We start from the raw sequence: 16979 nt of genomic DNA on the forward strand, positions 1-16979 counted from the left end.
TGGTGTGTGGGTTGGGAAAGTGGAGAAATAACGCAGGGTCAAATGGTTCAACCTGCGTCTGGAAAGTGTCAGGTGTGGCGTAATAAAACTTGCAACGCACGGAGGGAGATGCAGGACAACGCAACGCTACAGCGCGGAGCCAAATGCGCTTGTGGAAGGACGACGAAGAGGCGAGGTCGAACCGAGACAGGACGAGACGAGACGAGACGAAAAATGCAGGTGGAATGTGGACCTGCGTACGAAAGGATGGTAATCTCCAGCAAGAAGGACACGAGTTGTGTGTATGCTGTGTCTGCGGGTGCGTGCCGGTGTGAATGGAGAGTGTACACAATTATGATGCTTGTTCCCGAGTGCCCAAATTGAAGCAATGATCAATTCCTCTCGTACCCACGACGGTGTCGATCGCGTTAAGGGGGTAATGCGGACGGATTCGGTAACCTGGACGCGGATTTGATCACGTTCTTCGGAGAGAAAAAGGGAGGCTCAAAGGGGGGAAGCTCTAGCCTAAACTGGAGACACCGATTTACCAGCAGTCAAGCCAAACCCGTTCGCGTCGTTCGCCGTCCACTCCTTCGTTGTTTAAAGGCTTGGAGGGCGCGAATCGAATTCAAGCCACTGGGAAGGGTCAACTTGATGGTGGGGTTAGTCGGACGGGACGTTCCTCTTCCTAAGATCGTTTTTTGGTGAACAACAGGTCGGAAGTCTTTCGTTCGTACGAAGGAGTGTACTTTGTAATTCCAGAGCTGGAACGTCTGGGACAGGCCCAAGTGGTACGAGAGATTGAGTACTGAACAAGGATTCCCCCAGGGGGGAATAAATGGAGCTGGGATCCTTGTGACCCCGATGGAGACGCTTGCTGATGGTGTTCCTGGACGATGCCCGAATTGAGTCCGCCGGCGTCTTGACTAGCGTGAAGGTTGAAGCCGCAGGGCCCGCTGGGGACTGCCCAAGTTGGTTTGGGAAACGTGTTTATGCTCTTTCTGGAATCGAATTTGTCCAATTCAGCAAACTTTTTCTTCTCCCAATGCTCTTTATGCGGGAAGCAAAATTGTGCTTCGTCCTTCGTAGCGGAGGATGGTGGGAGCGTTTTATGATCTGAAGGTCGAGTGAGACAACTAATCTTGGAGTGTCGCACTGCCCATTGACTGACTGGCAAATCGAATCGTCGCTCTTTCTCCAGTCTCAGATGATATCGGGGCCTTCTTTCTTTTTTCCCCCCTCCCAAGAGTCACAGAGTTATATTTGGATACCGATCCGAGGCGATCTCGCAAGAATAATTAGGTTCGGCTGGGACTTGAATGGTCGGCTCGGAATTGGCTATGGAGACAGCATAAATTAGATTTGATGCTCTGGAAGGAGAGAAAAGAAGCAGATGATCTACGACAAGGCAGCGGTTTCTGGCACCTGGGTCGTGTTTGAACTGGACCCTTTCCGCCAGACAAGGGACTGACTCGTGGGAGAGCCAAAGGGAAAAAAAGGCGAAATGGGGGGTGGCAAGATTCGGAGGGTCTGAGAGGCTCGGATTGCATCCCAGCGTGGTAATGAAGCGGAGCACTGACCTCTAATGGATGAAGTATCGAGTCTCGTCACAGTTACCTTGCGACTGGGGTCCTGGCTAGGGTTTGATGTGGTGGTGTGCCTAGGTGCGGGCGGGAGGTAGCAGCGTTCGTCAATGCTGCGGCAGCGACTTTACCATGGCATGGGGAGTTGAGATGTTGAAGGGAACGAAGAAGGCCAGGGAGGAACGGACTGCGAGGAATTCTCTTTGGCAGGATGGAGATGGGGCTGAAAGCCGAGGGGCTCGGATGGGGAAGAATTAATCTAGACTGGCATGGGCATGCGTGCCTGTTGTCGTACATTACTTGTATCATCGGATGAAAGAGGTCGAGTTGGATATGTGGACCGGCTGGCTGGAGCTCTCTGGACCCTCCCTCCCCCAATTTACAATGTCCGCACAAGTACATAAGTATCAACGTCCATGTGTAGCAATGTACAAATATAATTACAGATCAATGGGCGGTTTTCTTGCTCGACTTCGCAGTGGTTTCCCTATCACAAATGTACCGGAATACCGAGGTACACCCTGGATGTCCTGGTACTGAGTATACAAGTACGAAGTAATACCAGATGGACTTATGGACTTGGGCAAGACATCTTTGACCCGGAATCTGAAAGAAAGATCAAACAAATTAACTGATACCAATTGATCTACCTCTTACGGATTATAAAATATTCAATTTCCCCATGTTGATTTACTTGCATCACGACGAAGGACATGCTCTCCTCCAGGAGAGACTGAGCGGAGCCGACCACAATTGATACTCGATCATCAATTCATGATTCAGTCTGATATCCCAGACTTCTCCAAAGCAATCTTAAAGACGCAATCCTTGTAATTACGTCCTTCAACTGTCGTACAACTTCGTACTGCACAGCCTATCAATGATATCAACGAACAACCAGGATTCTGGTACTTGCATTCCGCTCCCCACACTGGCTGTAACGGTAGATTGCATTTTCCTTTCTTCCATTCCCTTTTCCAAAAAGTCTCCGTCCATCACATTCCAACGTCAAAGTGGTCTTCTTCCCTGCTTTCGGTTCGGCACTGCAACTTGAGACAACAGAAACAGCGATCTTGATTCTTTGCCTCTGGAGTAATACGAAGTGATTGAGTTGCAAATGCAAAACATGGGCGTTCAATTGACCTCGCATCGCATCCTCGCTTCGACACGGCACAATGCGACCCGTGCGATACGTTGTCTGGAAATGCTTGAAGATGCATTGCATGAAAGTATGCAAGTATACGCATGTAAGGGGTGCGCTGTATGGTGTATGCACATATGCATCATCATCATCATCGTCATCATCATCACCACCACACAAAGCCAGCCTCATCAACGACAATGGCAATCATCTCCATGGAAGATCAGACATCAAAACATAAACACCAGTGGTATTCATACTCAAATCGAGTTGAAACCCGATTGGCGTTGTCTATTCCTTTCCCTGCCGGTAGCCTCTCTTTGACCCAAGCTCCATTCGCTTTGATCAATCCATCATCCATTCCCGTCCTATATCACGCCCATGATATATATCCATAGAAAAGTGAAGATCCCATTTCTGCCAGAGCGGAAAATACCATTATCCGGGGGCCTCCCTCCTATCAAGTGCGAAGTCATCTAAGAATGATACCATCCATCCCGTGCCAAAACCTGGCTCGCTGGTGTCCATGCGTCGCGTTTTGAACCGGGAACCTTACGAATCGTCCTCCCTGTTTCTTCAGGATGACTCGGAAGCTTTATTTTTGTTTCCTCTACGAAGTACCTTGTTCGAGACGTCGGGGATGATGAATTGGTACTCTCTCACGTGGTCACCTCCCTACCATTAATTCAGGCTTGCACAGGCGTCGCAGAACCGAGATGAGGTTGAAGAACTTGTACTCCATAGTCAAAAAAACCAAGCTCGGAAACATTGAGCTAATACAGAGAGGCACACATATATCACATCACAAGTGCAAAGTGGTACGACCATCTTTTGGGGATAAACACCTCTATTTTTGTGATTATTCGACCAGAACGAAACAAGGCTCAAATACAACGGATCGTGAAATAGACGAAGGAGAAACAAAAGAAGACTAGCGACCATCCCCCAAGCTGGAACCGAATGAAGCATGCCTTGTTCTCGCGAAACAAACGGCAGCTCACTGGGGACCACGAAAGCAGTCTTTCCTTCTTGCACCTAAAACCAGGAACGCATCATGGGTATCTCTGTGCGAAAATACAATCTAGGAAACGCCGATACCATGCTCCTTTTTTTAATCCGTATCTCATGTCTCGTAATTCATCATTCGTAATGGGGTGCGTCGGTGGAAAAGGCAATTGGTAGAAAATGGTGCTACGTCTTGTCTTGTTCGTCGTCTCGCAGTCGGGGGGTTAACAATCTGAGTGACTGGATCCGTTTCGTGTCGTCCGTCCGGTTTTGGGGGGAAATGGGTCAGTTGGGAATTCTCTCGTTCAAATATAATCGTACACGCCCGCCATCAATTGGGACTCGGGGGTTCGGTGATCTAGCGACCGTCTTCGCCGTTGCAATTGAAGTAGCAGATATAGTTGTAGACCTGCACAAGCCAACCAGTTAGTCAATGAATCTACAAGTAAGAATTAGATGGGAAGAAAACACCACTTACATGACCAAATGCGGGATCGCCGACTTCTCCTCCACCAAAGTCATTCATTTGGTCCGGCAAGGGTTCACACCAAGGCTGCTCCGGCGGATACGGCAAACCGTGCCTCGGCCTCGGAGCATGCATATGCCAATGCCAACCCGCGTACTTGAACCTAGGCAAATTCTGGTCAAGCGGCGGCCGAGACAAGTCCGGATCGCGAACCACCCAACCACATCCCTCCTCCGTCACGCAGCAAGACGCCACATCTTCGTGGTCGGGCCAGCAGAGAACGTCGTTGGTGTCCGGGTTCTCGCAATTGCAGATGTACGGATCCACGTCGTCGCAGTTGCCGGCGGAGCAGCACTTGCGCGAGTAGATGTCGCAGGCTCCGTTGGGTCCGTCACACTCGCATCTGTAGCCCTTGTTCCACAGGTGATCCTGCCACGACTGGCCAGAGTAGATGCGCATGTCAAAGGGTTGTTCCGTGTCCCGTTTGTAAAGCTGGACCATGTCGCCAAGTGTAATGTTGAAGATCTCGGCATAGGTCACATAGAAGATGCCCAGCGTGTTGTTGGGGAATACTTCGAACTTCCCCATGATGCCCGTCATCTCCGTGTACATATCCTGGTATGGGAAGACCTTTCGAGCAATTTGGATGCCGCATGTATTGCCCGAGGGAGTTGGTCGAGGCGCCTTCGTAGTAGTCGTCGACGATACGATCATCGAGGTTCCTGTCCCTGCTTCCGACTCCGAGCCAGAGAGCACGGTGGTAGAGTTGAGGGTACCGGTCATCGTTGGCTGCCCCATGCTACCGCCTGTTTGTGATCCCGTAATCAAAAGACCCGTGTCAGTGGAGAGCACTGTGGTCGTGTTAGAGACGCCAGTAGACATCAATGTGGTTGTTGTATTAGTGGACAGAGTCTCAACCAAAGTACCATTCGTCGGGAATCCCGTTATCGAAACCTCGGTGCCCGTTGTGTTAGAGGTACCAGTTGGCATCAAAGTGGTTGTTGCATTGAACGACGGTGTTTCAACCGAAGTACCATTCGTTGGCAATCCGGTGATCGAAACCTCTGTACCCGCCGTTCCAGAGACACCGAGTGACGTCGAGGTGATTGTAGAATTGGTCCAACTAGGCAAAACAGTAGAACCATTCGTCGGTGCGGAAATCCCCGTGCCTACTACTCCCGATCCGGTGAGTGTAGCGTTCGACGACGGAAGTTGACCACCAGTTCCATTCGTCGGTGATCCGCTGTTGGCACTGCCGGTCGGCGAGCCGTCCATCGAAGTTCCTTTATCCTCTCCCGGCTTGGGGGGCGCGTTGGGGGAACCGGATCGCGAGCCGCAAACTTTGTCTTTCCCTTTGCCACTGATTATTGACTCGTCACTGTCAGAATCAGATTCTTCGTCAGGTGGACACCAGTCGATCCTCCACAATATCTTCCGGCTCCACCACAGCCTCAACGATCTGGCCTTTTCTTCAGGTTTGCTATAGGAAGAGCTGTCGGGCGCATACTGAAGGCCAATCAGGTGGACGCCGGGCAAGTTGTCAAAGAGGGCATCCATATCGTCGGAATCTTGACCGAATTGACGATACTGATCGATACGGTAGGTACGGGTCATCATATCCGGTCCGTCGGGATCTATATCGAGGACCTCGGCGACTTCTTGCCGGAGACGTTCGATCTTGTCGGCGTAAAGTTCAGTCTTCGTGCGTCTACCAGTTTCTGCATCCGGAGTGATGATCGTAACCTTGATCCAGTCACGGAAGTCGGGATCAAAAGCCTGTCCGGGTTTCGTGAGATCCGCGAGCGCAGGGACAGCGGGGAGCTGGCGCTTCCACTCCGGTTTAGGAGGATACCCATGGTACAGGAGCCTGGGAACGCGCCGTTGCCAAATATCTTCCGGTTCGTAGGACCATCTATTCGTTGATCGTGGATCATTGTGCTCGAACAAAGGGATTTGCCAGAAATGGGCGACATAGACTCCGACGTTGCTCACAACAACCATCCCGGTACAACCCCACATTGGGGTCACTCCTGTACCGATGGGATTCTCTGTAAACTTACGGAAGGTGGCATGGTCGGAGTAGAAATCGTCTGGTGACGGATACCCCTTTCCAGTACTCGCGCCGTGCATGTCAACGTTGTTCTTCATTTGACGCCACCAGTCGTTCGGTCCCAATTCCCAGTGGTCGGGATGCGTGAGCTGTGGTTGGAAAATTCCGTCTTGCCAAAGACCATTGTAATCGTCAGGTGGTGCCAGCGAGGCGGGTTCGGAGGTAGCTGATTCGGGTGGTGCCTGGGAGGTCTGAGAGGGAGCGGCTTCCCCGCGCCTAACCAGATCGAAACCAGGGACATTATGAGGGCTGACAGTATCGTTCGCGCCATCATATCCAGCCAACAGGCCAGCCGCGGGGCTTCGGGGGAGAAGTGGCAGAGATGGTCCGGCTTCTCCACTTGATTCATCATCGGTAGCTCCACAGCTAGGTACGGGGTGGCACTCAGCGTTCTCCGGACACCATTCAATGTTGGCAATCACTCGCTTATCCCACCAAATCCGAATTGCCTTGACAGTGTCCTGGCCGGTGAGTTGTTGAGGCGGACTATGGGCGGGACCATATTGCCAGAAAAGTAGGTTATTTCCGGCGTTCTGCCTGTAATAGGCCGGGTTTTCCTGGTGTAAAAATCCGAACGTAGAACCGGGCTCGCGCTTGAAGTAGGTGCGGACATGGATATCCTTTCTGCTAATACCCAAGATATCTGCAACTTCACGCTTCAGACGCTTAGTGCCCTCTTTGTATCTTGGCTTGCCTGAGAGGTTAGCCCGTATGTCACGCGTGCGGTCCGGAACGATGAGGAACACGACGCGAAACCCGCCGGGGCCAGCTGGACCGAGCTCGCCCTGGGAAAGTTCCACAAGCGACGGACCAGGTCGGGTTGAGGACCCGGCCTTAGGTTGCGTGCCAAGTTCAAATAAGTCCGTAATTCGACGCTTCCAGAGTGCTTCGGGCTCGTATAGGTGAGGGCTTCGAACGTGGCGGTCGTGCGATGCCCCAACAAAGGTGGGACGCTGCCAGATGTGTGCGACATACACGCCTTTCTCTGTGGCTATGAGAAGAGCCGTACATCCAAAGAGTGGGCCCGTACCGCCTCCGATGCCGTAATCGCCAAGTGGGGTATAAACAGCGTTGTTCGGGGAATAATCATCGCCACTCTCAACCCCCATAGGATCCGCGACTGCCCCGTAGGACGTCACGAAATGGTACACACGCTCCCACCACGCCCTCCTGCTCGGCCAAGCGTCGGGGTGTGTGAGTTTGTCACCAAACAAGCCGCCATGGGTTCTGGGAGTCCGGGGCGAAATGATTCCCTTTGCACGCCGCCAGAAACTACTAAGGGCCTGAGTGGACGTTGGAGAGGTCTGCTGAAGGAGACCAATCTCTCGCTCACAAAACTCCTCGCAGTTGGCCCCATGGGGACACCAGAGTTTGGTCTCGACTTGTTTCCGGTCAAACCAAATCCTGAGAGCCCTCAACTCCGGGCCGGGCTTCGAAGGTTCCTCGCCTGTTTTGTCACCAGGCTTCTCGTCGGGCTTCGGCTTCGGCTCAGGCTTCCTCGCGGGTTGTTTTCCCTTGCCAATATTCGCATCTTCGTCAGACGACCAGTAGTCAAGGTCCCATTCGTGATCTGACTCCTCGTCTTCCGAGTCATCTTCTCCACTTTGAATGACCTCGCCTTGCCCGCCATTCTTTTCCTTCGGGGCGTATTGATACATTACGAGCGACGTTCCCGGTTGAGCACTGTAGAACTCGTGCGGGTTAATGTCATTCCCGAATGCGTCCTTAGGTGGCTTGCGCATGTAGAGATGCCGGTGGATTTGAGACTTCTCGATCTTGAGATGGTGGATCAATTCTTCATCAATCTTCTCAACCAGGTCAGGAAACCTCGGAGTGCCAATGTTGTACGTGTTATATGGGGTCCAAAGGTGAACCCTGATCCACCTTCGAGTGACGTCTGAGAATTCACGGCCCTCTGCGGCTAACTCTGCCAGAGCTGGGCTTTTGGGCTCGATGATTCCTTCGTTTCCTGTCTTGAAGAATTGGGTAACCCTCCAGTCCCACTCCAACTCAGCCTCCCTCCGCGGCCGAGTGAGGGTGCCCGGTGGCTTGAATGTTGGCACCTCCCAAAGGTGGGCCGTGTACACACCACGGTCTGTGGCGATCAAAATAGCAGTACAGCCCCAGATAGGAGTGACGCCGCCAATGAAGCCTTTCTCACGATAAATACGTTCTCCGGTGGAGGTCGTGAAGTCGAATGGAATAAACTTGGCGTGGGATCCATGGGACCACTTCCGCACGACGGGATCAAGTTTTTCTCTGTTCTTGATGCCTGGGCCAAAGCTAGCACCAAAAAGCCTGACATTGTCGTACGCCTTTCTCCACCAGTCGAATGAACCGGCCTTCCAACCATCTGGATTTGTCAAGAACGGCTGAAGGAGATCTGGTTCGTCTCGTCGGGAGAGGCTGGTTTCAGAAACTGGTGCTTCTGAGCCATACCATTCGACACAGACACTTCCTTCACATGCTGCGCATTGCATGATCCGGTTATTGGCAATTGGCTGACCGGGGATGGTTACTGTTGAGGTCCAATCTGACACGGATCCAGTGAAAGAACCCGGGGCAACATCAGGGCGCGGATCCCTCGAGGCCGTGGAGAAAGGCGGAAGAGTCGAACCAGTCTGGCTGATGCAGCATGGACAATCTGATGCGGTTGGGCCGGATGAAACTTCACGGTTCATCAGGTTTCCACCATTAAAATCGAAGTCCATGTAGGCCAGATCATAGGCAGAGGGCAGTGGTGAAACAGTGTCATGGCGGCTATTGAGTAGTGATCCAGCGGCCAGAGCTGGGGTGTTCACACCGTAGGGTGAGAGCGTGATATTCGCGGAGAGAGTAGCTGTTGCCAATTGAATTATGTTGTCAGTAACGACATTAAATATTCTAGGAGTGAAGTCGAGGTTTTCCGCTTACCATCAGTCGTAACAGCATTTCCAATGCAAAGGAATGATCCAAGGATCAACAGGATGAAGTAAGGCCAAATGGCCAGTCCCTTCGAAGTGTCTGACATGGTGGCGGGCTACCTACCATGCAGCAAGACAATGAGTGGAATTCAAGACCGAAGAAGGGAGAATTAGATTCTCGAAGGAAGATATGATTGAGTTGAGTAATGGGAGAGGGAATTTGTGAATTGGGAAGATGAGAGCAAGTGCTCAGTATGTTTGTGGAAATGAAGGAATGTGGTGGTGAAGGAGGAGAGAATAGGAATTTTCCGTCAAGGGCACAGAATTTATAGTTATGGGGGAAAGACCTCAGATCACAGCAATCGGTTAGATATGTGAGCTGGAGTTGGGGCTTGAATGTTGAAGTGATTCAGGACTGGAGTTATGAAGCTTCATTTTAAGCAGTGGGTGGATTTAGTAAATGGATCACAATTGGAGGGAAATTTGCAATCTTCTTAGGGCCAGTGGGATGCGTGTCACGGGAAAGTAAAGGAGGAAGGAGCGATGTCTGTGTGAAGATGACTGGAGTAGGGGGAATCAACCTCAAAAGGGGAAGAAAGCAGTTACCTCACTGGCTCTTACAAGATTACTCAAATCTCTGGGTATGAAAGCCATATTCATTAGACTGGATCCTAAGCTTCAAGTTTTAGAATGGAACCATCCTGTACAATCATTCTATCCTCGCTGAATATTCGATGATATGCTCATACTAGGACACTAGGGTCGGTATCCAACCAGGACTGGGGGTGGGATATATGAAGGTGTCAGTTAGGATGTGCCTCTTGCTACCATATGTTTCTCCATTGCATTGTAGTCTTGTCTTGGAGCATTCAACCGGACCTGTAGAGCATGACAACTTGTAATACTGACAAATCCCGTTAGAGCTTCTCACCAGTGATTGCTATACTCCAATCGCCTATCTACTAATTAACGCTCCCTCTTCATTCTTACTAGCTTGAATGCGTAAATACGTCGGAATAATTCAAAGCCTTTTATGAAGTGTAGGAACCGAGATGGCTAGAAATCTGCGAGTGATGGCATACGGCCTAGGACTGTCACCACGGTCCTAAAAATCGGGCAGACGGTTCGTTGCACCTGACAGATAGTAATCATACTCTCTATGCAGATGCTTCAAAGTCTTCTGTTGTAATAGGATTTACTAAGGTGAGTTAAGCACCCTAGGTGTCACATATATTGGCATCACTGGTTGAGTGAAGGATGAAGTGAGTGGCAAGCATTACTATGTTCGAATTGCACCCAATGTGTCGATATATGTCGCCGTAAGCATCACTTCAAGGAAAACTAGAATCTAGAGCTACATATGAAGACAAACGATTAAGTTGTTGTCGGGAAAGAAGGGTACTCATACGAAACCAAGTCCGACTGGGTGTGGTTGAGCCACACGGCATGAAGAGGTGAGGTTGAAAATGGGGTCCGGCTGACTGTAAAGCCGTACCGACCTGTCAGAATTGGTGTCGGTCAGTACCGGTCAGTGCCGCTCTCAGCTACCTTGTCTCAGCTGCCTGTCCGGGTGACTCAAATTCAATGCTGACGTATTGATGTACTTGGGTACAAGCGCACAAGAAACCTTAAATGCCGATACGTCATCCCCCGAGACCGCTGCCCAATAATCCTGGAAGAGACTGAAGCAGAAAACTGAGATGAAATTAGGAGATGAAAATAGAATCGGAAATAAAATAAGAATAAAATTCCGGCGATCGATTTGGCATTTCTCCTTAAGAGAATCTATTTAAGAGATCCTGTTCCTCTTTATTGTCGACGTTTATCTGATCCTGTTGCCACCTGTGTTCGATGCATAAGTGGCGGGCCGCACCCACAACCTGAAAGTCGTGCCTGCACCCGCCCAGTCCTACTTTCCTCCCTCTTGTCAATCAGCTTCACCTTTCACAATGCCCAATAAACCAAACTTCGCAACACCATTACCACAATCTCCCAGGTCCGACATCCTCGAGTGGCGCTTCCCGAAACCTTTCCGCCACTACGTTTTGACGGGAAGATCTCGCGCTGCCTGGCACACCTCATTCGTCATCCAGCAGCTGAACCTGCTCCTCGACGCTGGACTCTGCGTGAACAAGCTTCGGCCTAAGCACATCTTTCTCACCCACGGCCATAACGATCACACCCTATTATCACCCGCATTTGTAAACCGCGAGGACCCGCCGGATATTTACTGCCCCGTGGAAATTGCGGAGATTTTTGATCAGTTTATCCTGGGGAACTCGATCCTGAATCTCGGCGGCCTCGTCGGACCCCATGACCCGGATGGCCCGGGAGCCGAATCAGACGGCGAAGGGGAATTAATACACTACGGAGACTGCGAGGAAGAACACCATAAGTCCCGGTGGCTCAATACCCATGTAACTCACGGATTACGGCCCGGAGACGTCGTTCCCCTTCCCCGTCTGAAGGACATTTACGCCACTGCTTTTGCCTGTGACCACACCGTTCCGTGTCTCGGCTACGTCTTTAGTTTGGTAACCCAGAGGCTGAAGTCGGAATACAGCTCACTCGCCCCACACGAAATCCGGGATCTCCGAGAGTCTGGGGTTGAGATCACGGCTCCGCACTGGGCCCCGTTTCTCGCGTTTCTGGGCGACACCACGGCTGACATATTACTTGCTGAGCCCGAGTGGTTACGTCAGGGTATACCGGTTGTCATTACGGAATGCAGCTTTCTTTACCCCGAACATAAAGACCAGGCGATAAGAACCAAGCATACGATATGGAGTGAGCTGGAGAAGGTGGTGCGAAAGTGGCCGAAGACGACGTTTATTCTTATGCATTTTAGCTTGCGGTATAGCGACCAGGAGATTCGTGACTTTTTTAAGCAGATGGAAGATCCTCCATCAAATATTGTTGTGTGGATTGATGGGGTCGACGGACATTGGCCAAGGAAATGAGCCTGATACAATTATGAAATGTCTCCATGCTGGCCTTACTTCTCCAACCCTTCACTACATTTGGATATAATTCAATAGCATCAATTCGTTTGATGAATTATCAAATTGAAGTGTTGAAGCTAATAATTAAATGTAACGAGCGCTTGTGATAGTCTCGTGCTCAGTAGAGGCGAGGCAGTTATATCCAAGCTTCCCCTTAGTCACGAAGAATTCCAATAAACCGGTTCTAGCTGGAGGAACCAGTGGCTAAGAGGCTTAACGATATCCAACATCGTGTAATCCGGATACCGAAATGATCTTGCCGCCATGTGATGTGGCTCACCCGAGTGGCTTGCCTGGGGATGCTAGGCAAGAACTTGGGAACGCCTGCGTACACCCGATAGACCCCCGTGGGACAGCCCGGAGGATACACTGATGTGGCTATTGTATCTGGTGTTCTGGTTCTACGTCCAGATCTTCTGCCTGTTTGCCATGGTTATCCGGAAGTCGGCTTGGCTGGGTGAACTTGACGCAAAAGCGGCAAGACATCCTGATGAAGAATTGGGCGCAGCGACAACTTGACATCATCGCCCGCTGAAAGTTGAGATCTGGGGAGAACACGACGGAGACAATGATGAGGGGGTAGATTTGATGTTGATGCTCTGAAGCATTTCTGTGTGTAGGGTCGATTGGAACGGTGCAAAGATTCCACATGCAGCCCATCAAACGTGGGACTACGTGCTCGCGTCACATTCTAAATCCATACTGTGGTGAGAAATGTTGAATGGCGCCTCCTGCAAGTCGCGTCAAACCGCCGGGCGGGTGCAATTGAGGCTTTTGTCTGCCTGTTGTGAACAAAAAGTGTGGTCGGGGCGGGACGAACCCAGAATTGAACAGCAGCCATTTGACTCATCAACACAGTTGAATCGGGTAAATCACGTGAACAAATCCGTCCCGCCTGAAAAATGGATTTGTTTCCACCGCTACGCCAAATCCCCCCCAAAACCCTCGAAATTACCCCACACTCGATTTTCCCTCTCAATTCTCCTCTCCCCAATACCCTCCTGCATTTAATCCATCCATCCATCATCATCCATCCACCCCTCCCCAAATATTTGTCGATGCCCTTTTAAACGCCCCTGGTATCTCAGCCGTCTTGTTATAACTCCAGGCTGGAATCCAATGATCCTCTGATCTCGCCAATACAGCTTCTCCGCCACAACAACGTGGGGAAGGCTTCTGGTGAGCCAGTGGAGGATCGGGGGAAGGAATGAGGCGAGCTACCGCTACCTAACCAACGCAAATCATCGACTTCTCATCAAGTCTATCCCCTGTGCCGACTCCCCGGTCGTCTCCATTTCCCGACTTGTGTTCAACATCAAGTCCCGCCTCTCATCCCCTCTCATCTCCTCTCATCCGGGGCACTCGCGAGATTCGACTTTTTAAGCTTTGATTCCTCTTATCCTCAAATTCTGCAACCCAACCCTTTCTTCCCACTATGTCGTCCTTCATCACACCCACTAAGCGGGCTCAGAAGGGCGGCCAGTCTATGAGGCCCAAGGCCCTTCAGAGGCCCAACCCTATTCGTCAGATGCGAGAGCATGAAGAGAGACGCCAGGCTGAGCGAGCTGCTGCCGTTGCTGCCGCTGCCGCTTCCGCCACTACGCGGCCTTCAGGTGGGCTTCAGTGTCCCAACAAAAGCTGTACCCGGCCAAATGTCGTCGATGGTACCTGTCGCAGCTGTGGTCGTGTCGCCGATGACAGCAACATCGTGTCCGAAATTCAATTCGGCGAGACCTCTGCCGGTGCTGCCGTAGTCCAAGGTAGCTATATCGGAGCTGACCAGGCTGGTGTTCGAAGCCTTGGTCCCAACTTCCGTCGCATTGGTGGCTCTTCTGATGAGAGGGAGCGATCTATTCGTGATGCGAAGCAGCTCATGCAAGGATTCGCCAATCAGCTTAACATCAGCGAATCTCTGGTGGCCGCTGGTGTGCAGGCCTTCAAACTTGCCTCGGCCGCCAACTTTATCCAAGGTCGAACTCTCCCCATGGTCGCCGCAGTTTGTCTCTATGCAGCATGCCGAAACGAGCCCCCCTGCAAAATTATGCTCATCGATCTTGCCGATCTCACCCAGATCAATGTTTTCCGCCTCGGTCGTGCCTTCAAGGCCCTCAACAGGGCCGTTCCAATCTGCAGTGACGGCCTGGTCCCCGTCTATCCCGAGGATCTCATCTACCGATTTGCCAGCAGACTCGAATTCTACGAAAAGACTAACAAGGTTGCCGAGGATGCCGTCCGTCTGGTGCGACGCATGAGCCGGGACTGGATGGTTATGGGTCGTCGCCCTTCTGGTATCTGTGGCGCCTGTCTTCTTATGGCAGCCCGCATGAACAATTTCCGCCGAACCGTCCGCGAGGTTGTTTACATTGTCAAAGTCACAAACCACACTATCCAAAGCCGCCTCGAGGAGTTCAAGTTCACCGAGTCGAGTAACATGACGGTCGAGGACTTTTTGACCCAGGACTTCCTCGAGTCTTCGCACGATCCCCCTTCTTTCTACCGCAAGTCCGATGAGTACAAGGAGATGATGAAGGGTAAAAGCCGGAAGCGGAAGCGAACGGCTACCGATGCTGGTGACGAGGATGAGGCTGACGCCACCTCCGTTGTCGACGGCGAGGGTAACAGTCCTTCGGCCACACCCATACCTCAACCACCACAGCTTGAGATGGTGGACGTAGGAGATGGCCAGGAGCCCATCCCCATCGATCCTAAGATCATCTCTGAAAGCGCTTCGGCCGCTGCTGCTGCTGCCAATATCTCCGCCCCATCTTCTGGCCCAGAGCCCCGCCGGGATGCGGATGGATTCGTTATCCCACCTCTTCCAGTAGCTGCCGCTCCAGATGTGCCGTCGCTTGGTGATCCTAACAGCACCGACGCCCTGGCTAAGTTGGCCGGGGAGTTTGGGGATGCTTTAGAGGAAGCCATTAATGAAGACGCTGCTACAGCCACCGCCAGAAACGCCGCTTCGGTTCCCGCCAAAGGCAAAGCCCCGAAAAAGAAATTGCCCGTGACCGAAGCCTGGGAGCGAGACGAGACCGTGCTTGAAGAGGAGATTTCGGAGATTTTCAATGACCCCCAGACTATGGAGCACGCCATGGCTTTCAGTAACGCTGAGCAGCGAGCGCAGTTGCACACCATGTGGGCCAACCAGATCCGGCCCCAGAAGGAAGTTTCCATGTCCGAGATTGTAGGCGAGGATGAATTCGCCAACGACCCCGAGGTCATGTATTGTCTTCTTTCGGCGGAGGAGTCCCTCGTCAAGGAGCGTCTCTGGGTGAACGAGAATCGAGACTGGCTCCGTAACCAGCAGGAGAAAATCTTCCGCAGGAAGGCCGAGGCAGACAAGCCCAAGGCCACCCGCCGGCGCCGAAAGAAGCCTCGCATCGGAGAGGGTCAGACGAGTCCCGCGAGCACGGCCGCCGAAGCCGCCGTTAATGTCATGAAGGAGAGGGCCTTCTCTACGCGTATCAATTACGATGCTATCCGCAGCCTTTTCGACATGGCTAGCCCTGCCGATTCGGGCACTGCTGCGAGCGCCACTCCCAGCCAAGCTGGTGGTGACGAGGGTACCGAGGTCGCTGAGACCGTTGACATTGACGATGACGATGATCTTATTGGCGGGGATGATGATGATGAGGTTGTGGATGACGAGGGTGGATATGACGACGATGATGGATATGACGATGATGACGACCTTATCGAGGAGGAATATTAAGGCAGTCAGTCAACCATGAAGAAGGAAGGCTAAGCAGCCAGTGCCCGTGCGGGTTCTTGAAGAAGCTAACAATATTTCATCTTTGTACTATGAACGGCAGCAGCCGGTATAGAGTTCACGACAGAGACGTCCTTGTACACTATGATACTAGTTTGAGGGTAGACATATCGGAGGTCATATGTTGCCCAATCCAGAGGGAGTGTCAATTCGTTAGTTTTCGTCCTCTTATGATAGTTTCTAGAGGAATAAAAGCATGAAAACCATATTTTTGCACCTTGCTTTCCGTAAAAACTCCATGATAATACTACAAATATACCAACCTCCTTTTCTCTACCAACGGGGCCTATCTGCACGAGTCTACTCCCTCTGCAAAATAACAACAAGACCCATAATACCCAACATGGCCGTCTTCAACCAAGGATACTCGGACAACAAAATCGTCACGTAGCCCACAAAAGGGAAATATCCCACCACACTCCCAATAATGTCATGTCTCTCGAGGTAATCCTGGCCCTTGGCGTAGAGTTCCGTATCATCGCCGACGTTATTATCGCCCTTTGTTAAGAGCTTGGCATTCGGTCTAAAAAAGTAGCTTATAAGTACAAAATTCGGGAGACAAATTGGGGAAGAAGCAGGAAAAAAAGAGGCAAAAACGTACCCGGTTCCGAATTTCCTCACGACGCGATGTACGATGGGAATATCCTTATCCTTGACATTGTAAACCACCACCTCGCCGACTTCAGTCTCGGCGAATATGTTTCGGTTCCAGAGGAATAAGAGGTCGCCGCGTTGGAAGGCGGGTTCCATGGAGCCGGAGAGGACGACGACGATGGGGGAGGGGGAGTCGGTTGCGATGGAGAGACCTTTCCACATCTGCGAACTTGTTAGCTCTGGAAAGCGAGCTCTAAAGGATCCAATTGGCGAAAAAGAAGCGTACCATGAATGCTGAGGAGAGGATTAGGCCAAAGGTTAGGAGTTGGGAGGCGAGATGCCTTGGATTCGTGAGTGCTGAGACCATCTTGGACTGATTTTCCGAGTTCCCCTCGGTGGTGTGGCCCTCGTGAAGAGGGTGTTTTTT

The 16979-nt window shown here is 51.5% G+C and overlaps 2 protein-coding genes and 2 pseudogenes across 2 annotated transcripts; 2 read left to right on the plus strand and 2 right to left on the minus strand.

The window, feature by feature from the left end:
- Nucleotides 1–4066: 4066 nt before the first annotated feature.
- On the minus strand, nt 4067–9294 carry SAPIO_CDS0070 (uncharacterized protein; the record flags this gene model as incomplete). Its single annotated transcript, XM_016782944.1, has 3 exons — nt 4067–4117; nt 4187–9123; nt 9198–9294. 3 exons carry the CDS (start codon nt 9292–9294, stop codon nt 4067–4069), a joined length of 5085 nt encoding a protein of 1694 aa, XP_016646577.1.
- Nucleotides 9295–11136: 1842 nt separating this feature from the next.
- SAPIO_CDS0071 lies at nt 11137–12147 on the plus strand (annotated as a pseudogene; the record flags this gene model as incomplete).
- A 1477-nt stretch (nt 12148–13624) lies between these two features.
- SAPIO_CDS0072 lies at nt 13625–15901 on the plus strand (annotated as a pseudogene; the record flags this gene model as incomplete).
- A 357-nt stretch (nt 15902–16258) lies between these two features.
- SAPIO_CDS0073 (Signal peptidase I) lies at nt 16259–16919 on the minus strand (the record flags this gene model as incomplete). The annotated part of the gene is made up of 3 exons (XM_016782945.1): nt 16259–16481; nt 16560–16774; nt 16839–16919. The coding sequence occupies 3 exons, from the start codon at nt 16917–16919 to the stop codon at nt 16259–16261; spliced, it is 519 nt and encodes a 172-aa protein (XP_016646578.1).
- Between the last annotated feature and the right edge of the window lie 60 nt (nt 16920–16979).

This window comes from Scedosporium apiospermum, assembly GCF_000732125.1.
Source record: "Scedosporium apiospermum strain IHEM 14462 chromosome Unknown SEQ_SAPIO_0011, whole genome shotgun sequence".
Lineage (NCBI taxonomy): Eukaryota > Fungi > Ascomycota > Sordariomycetes > Microascales > Microascaceae > Scedosporium > Scedosporium apiospermum.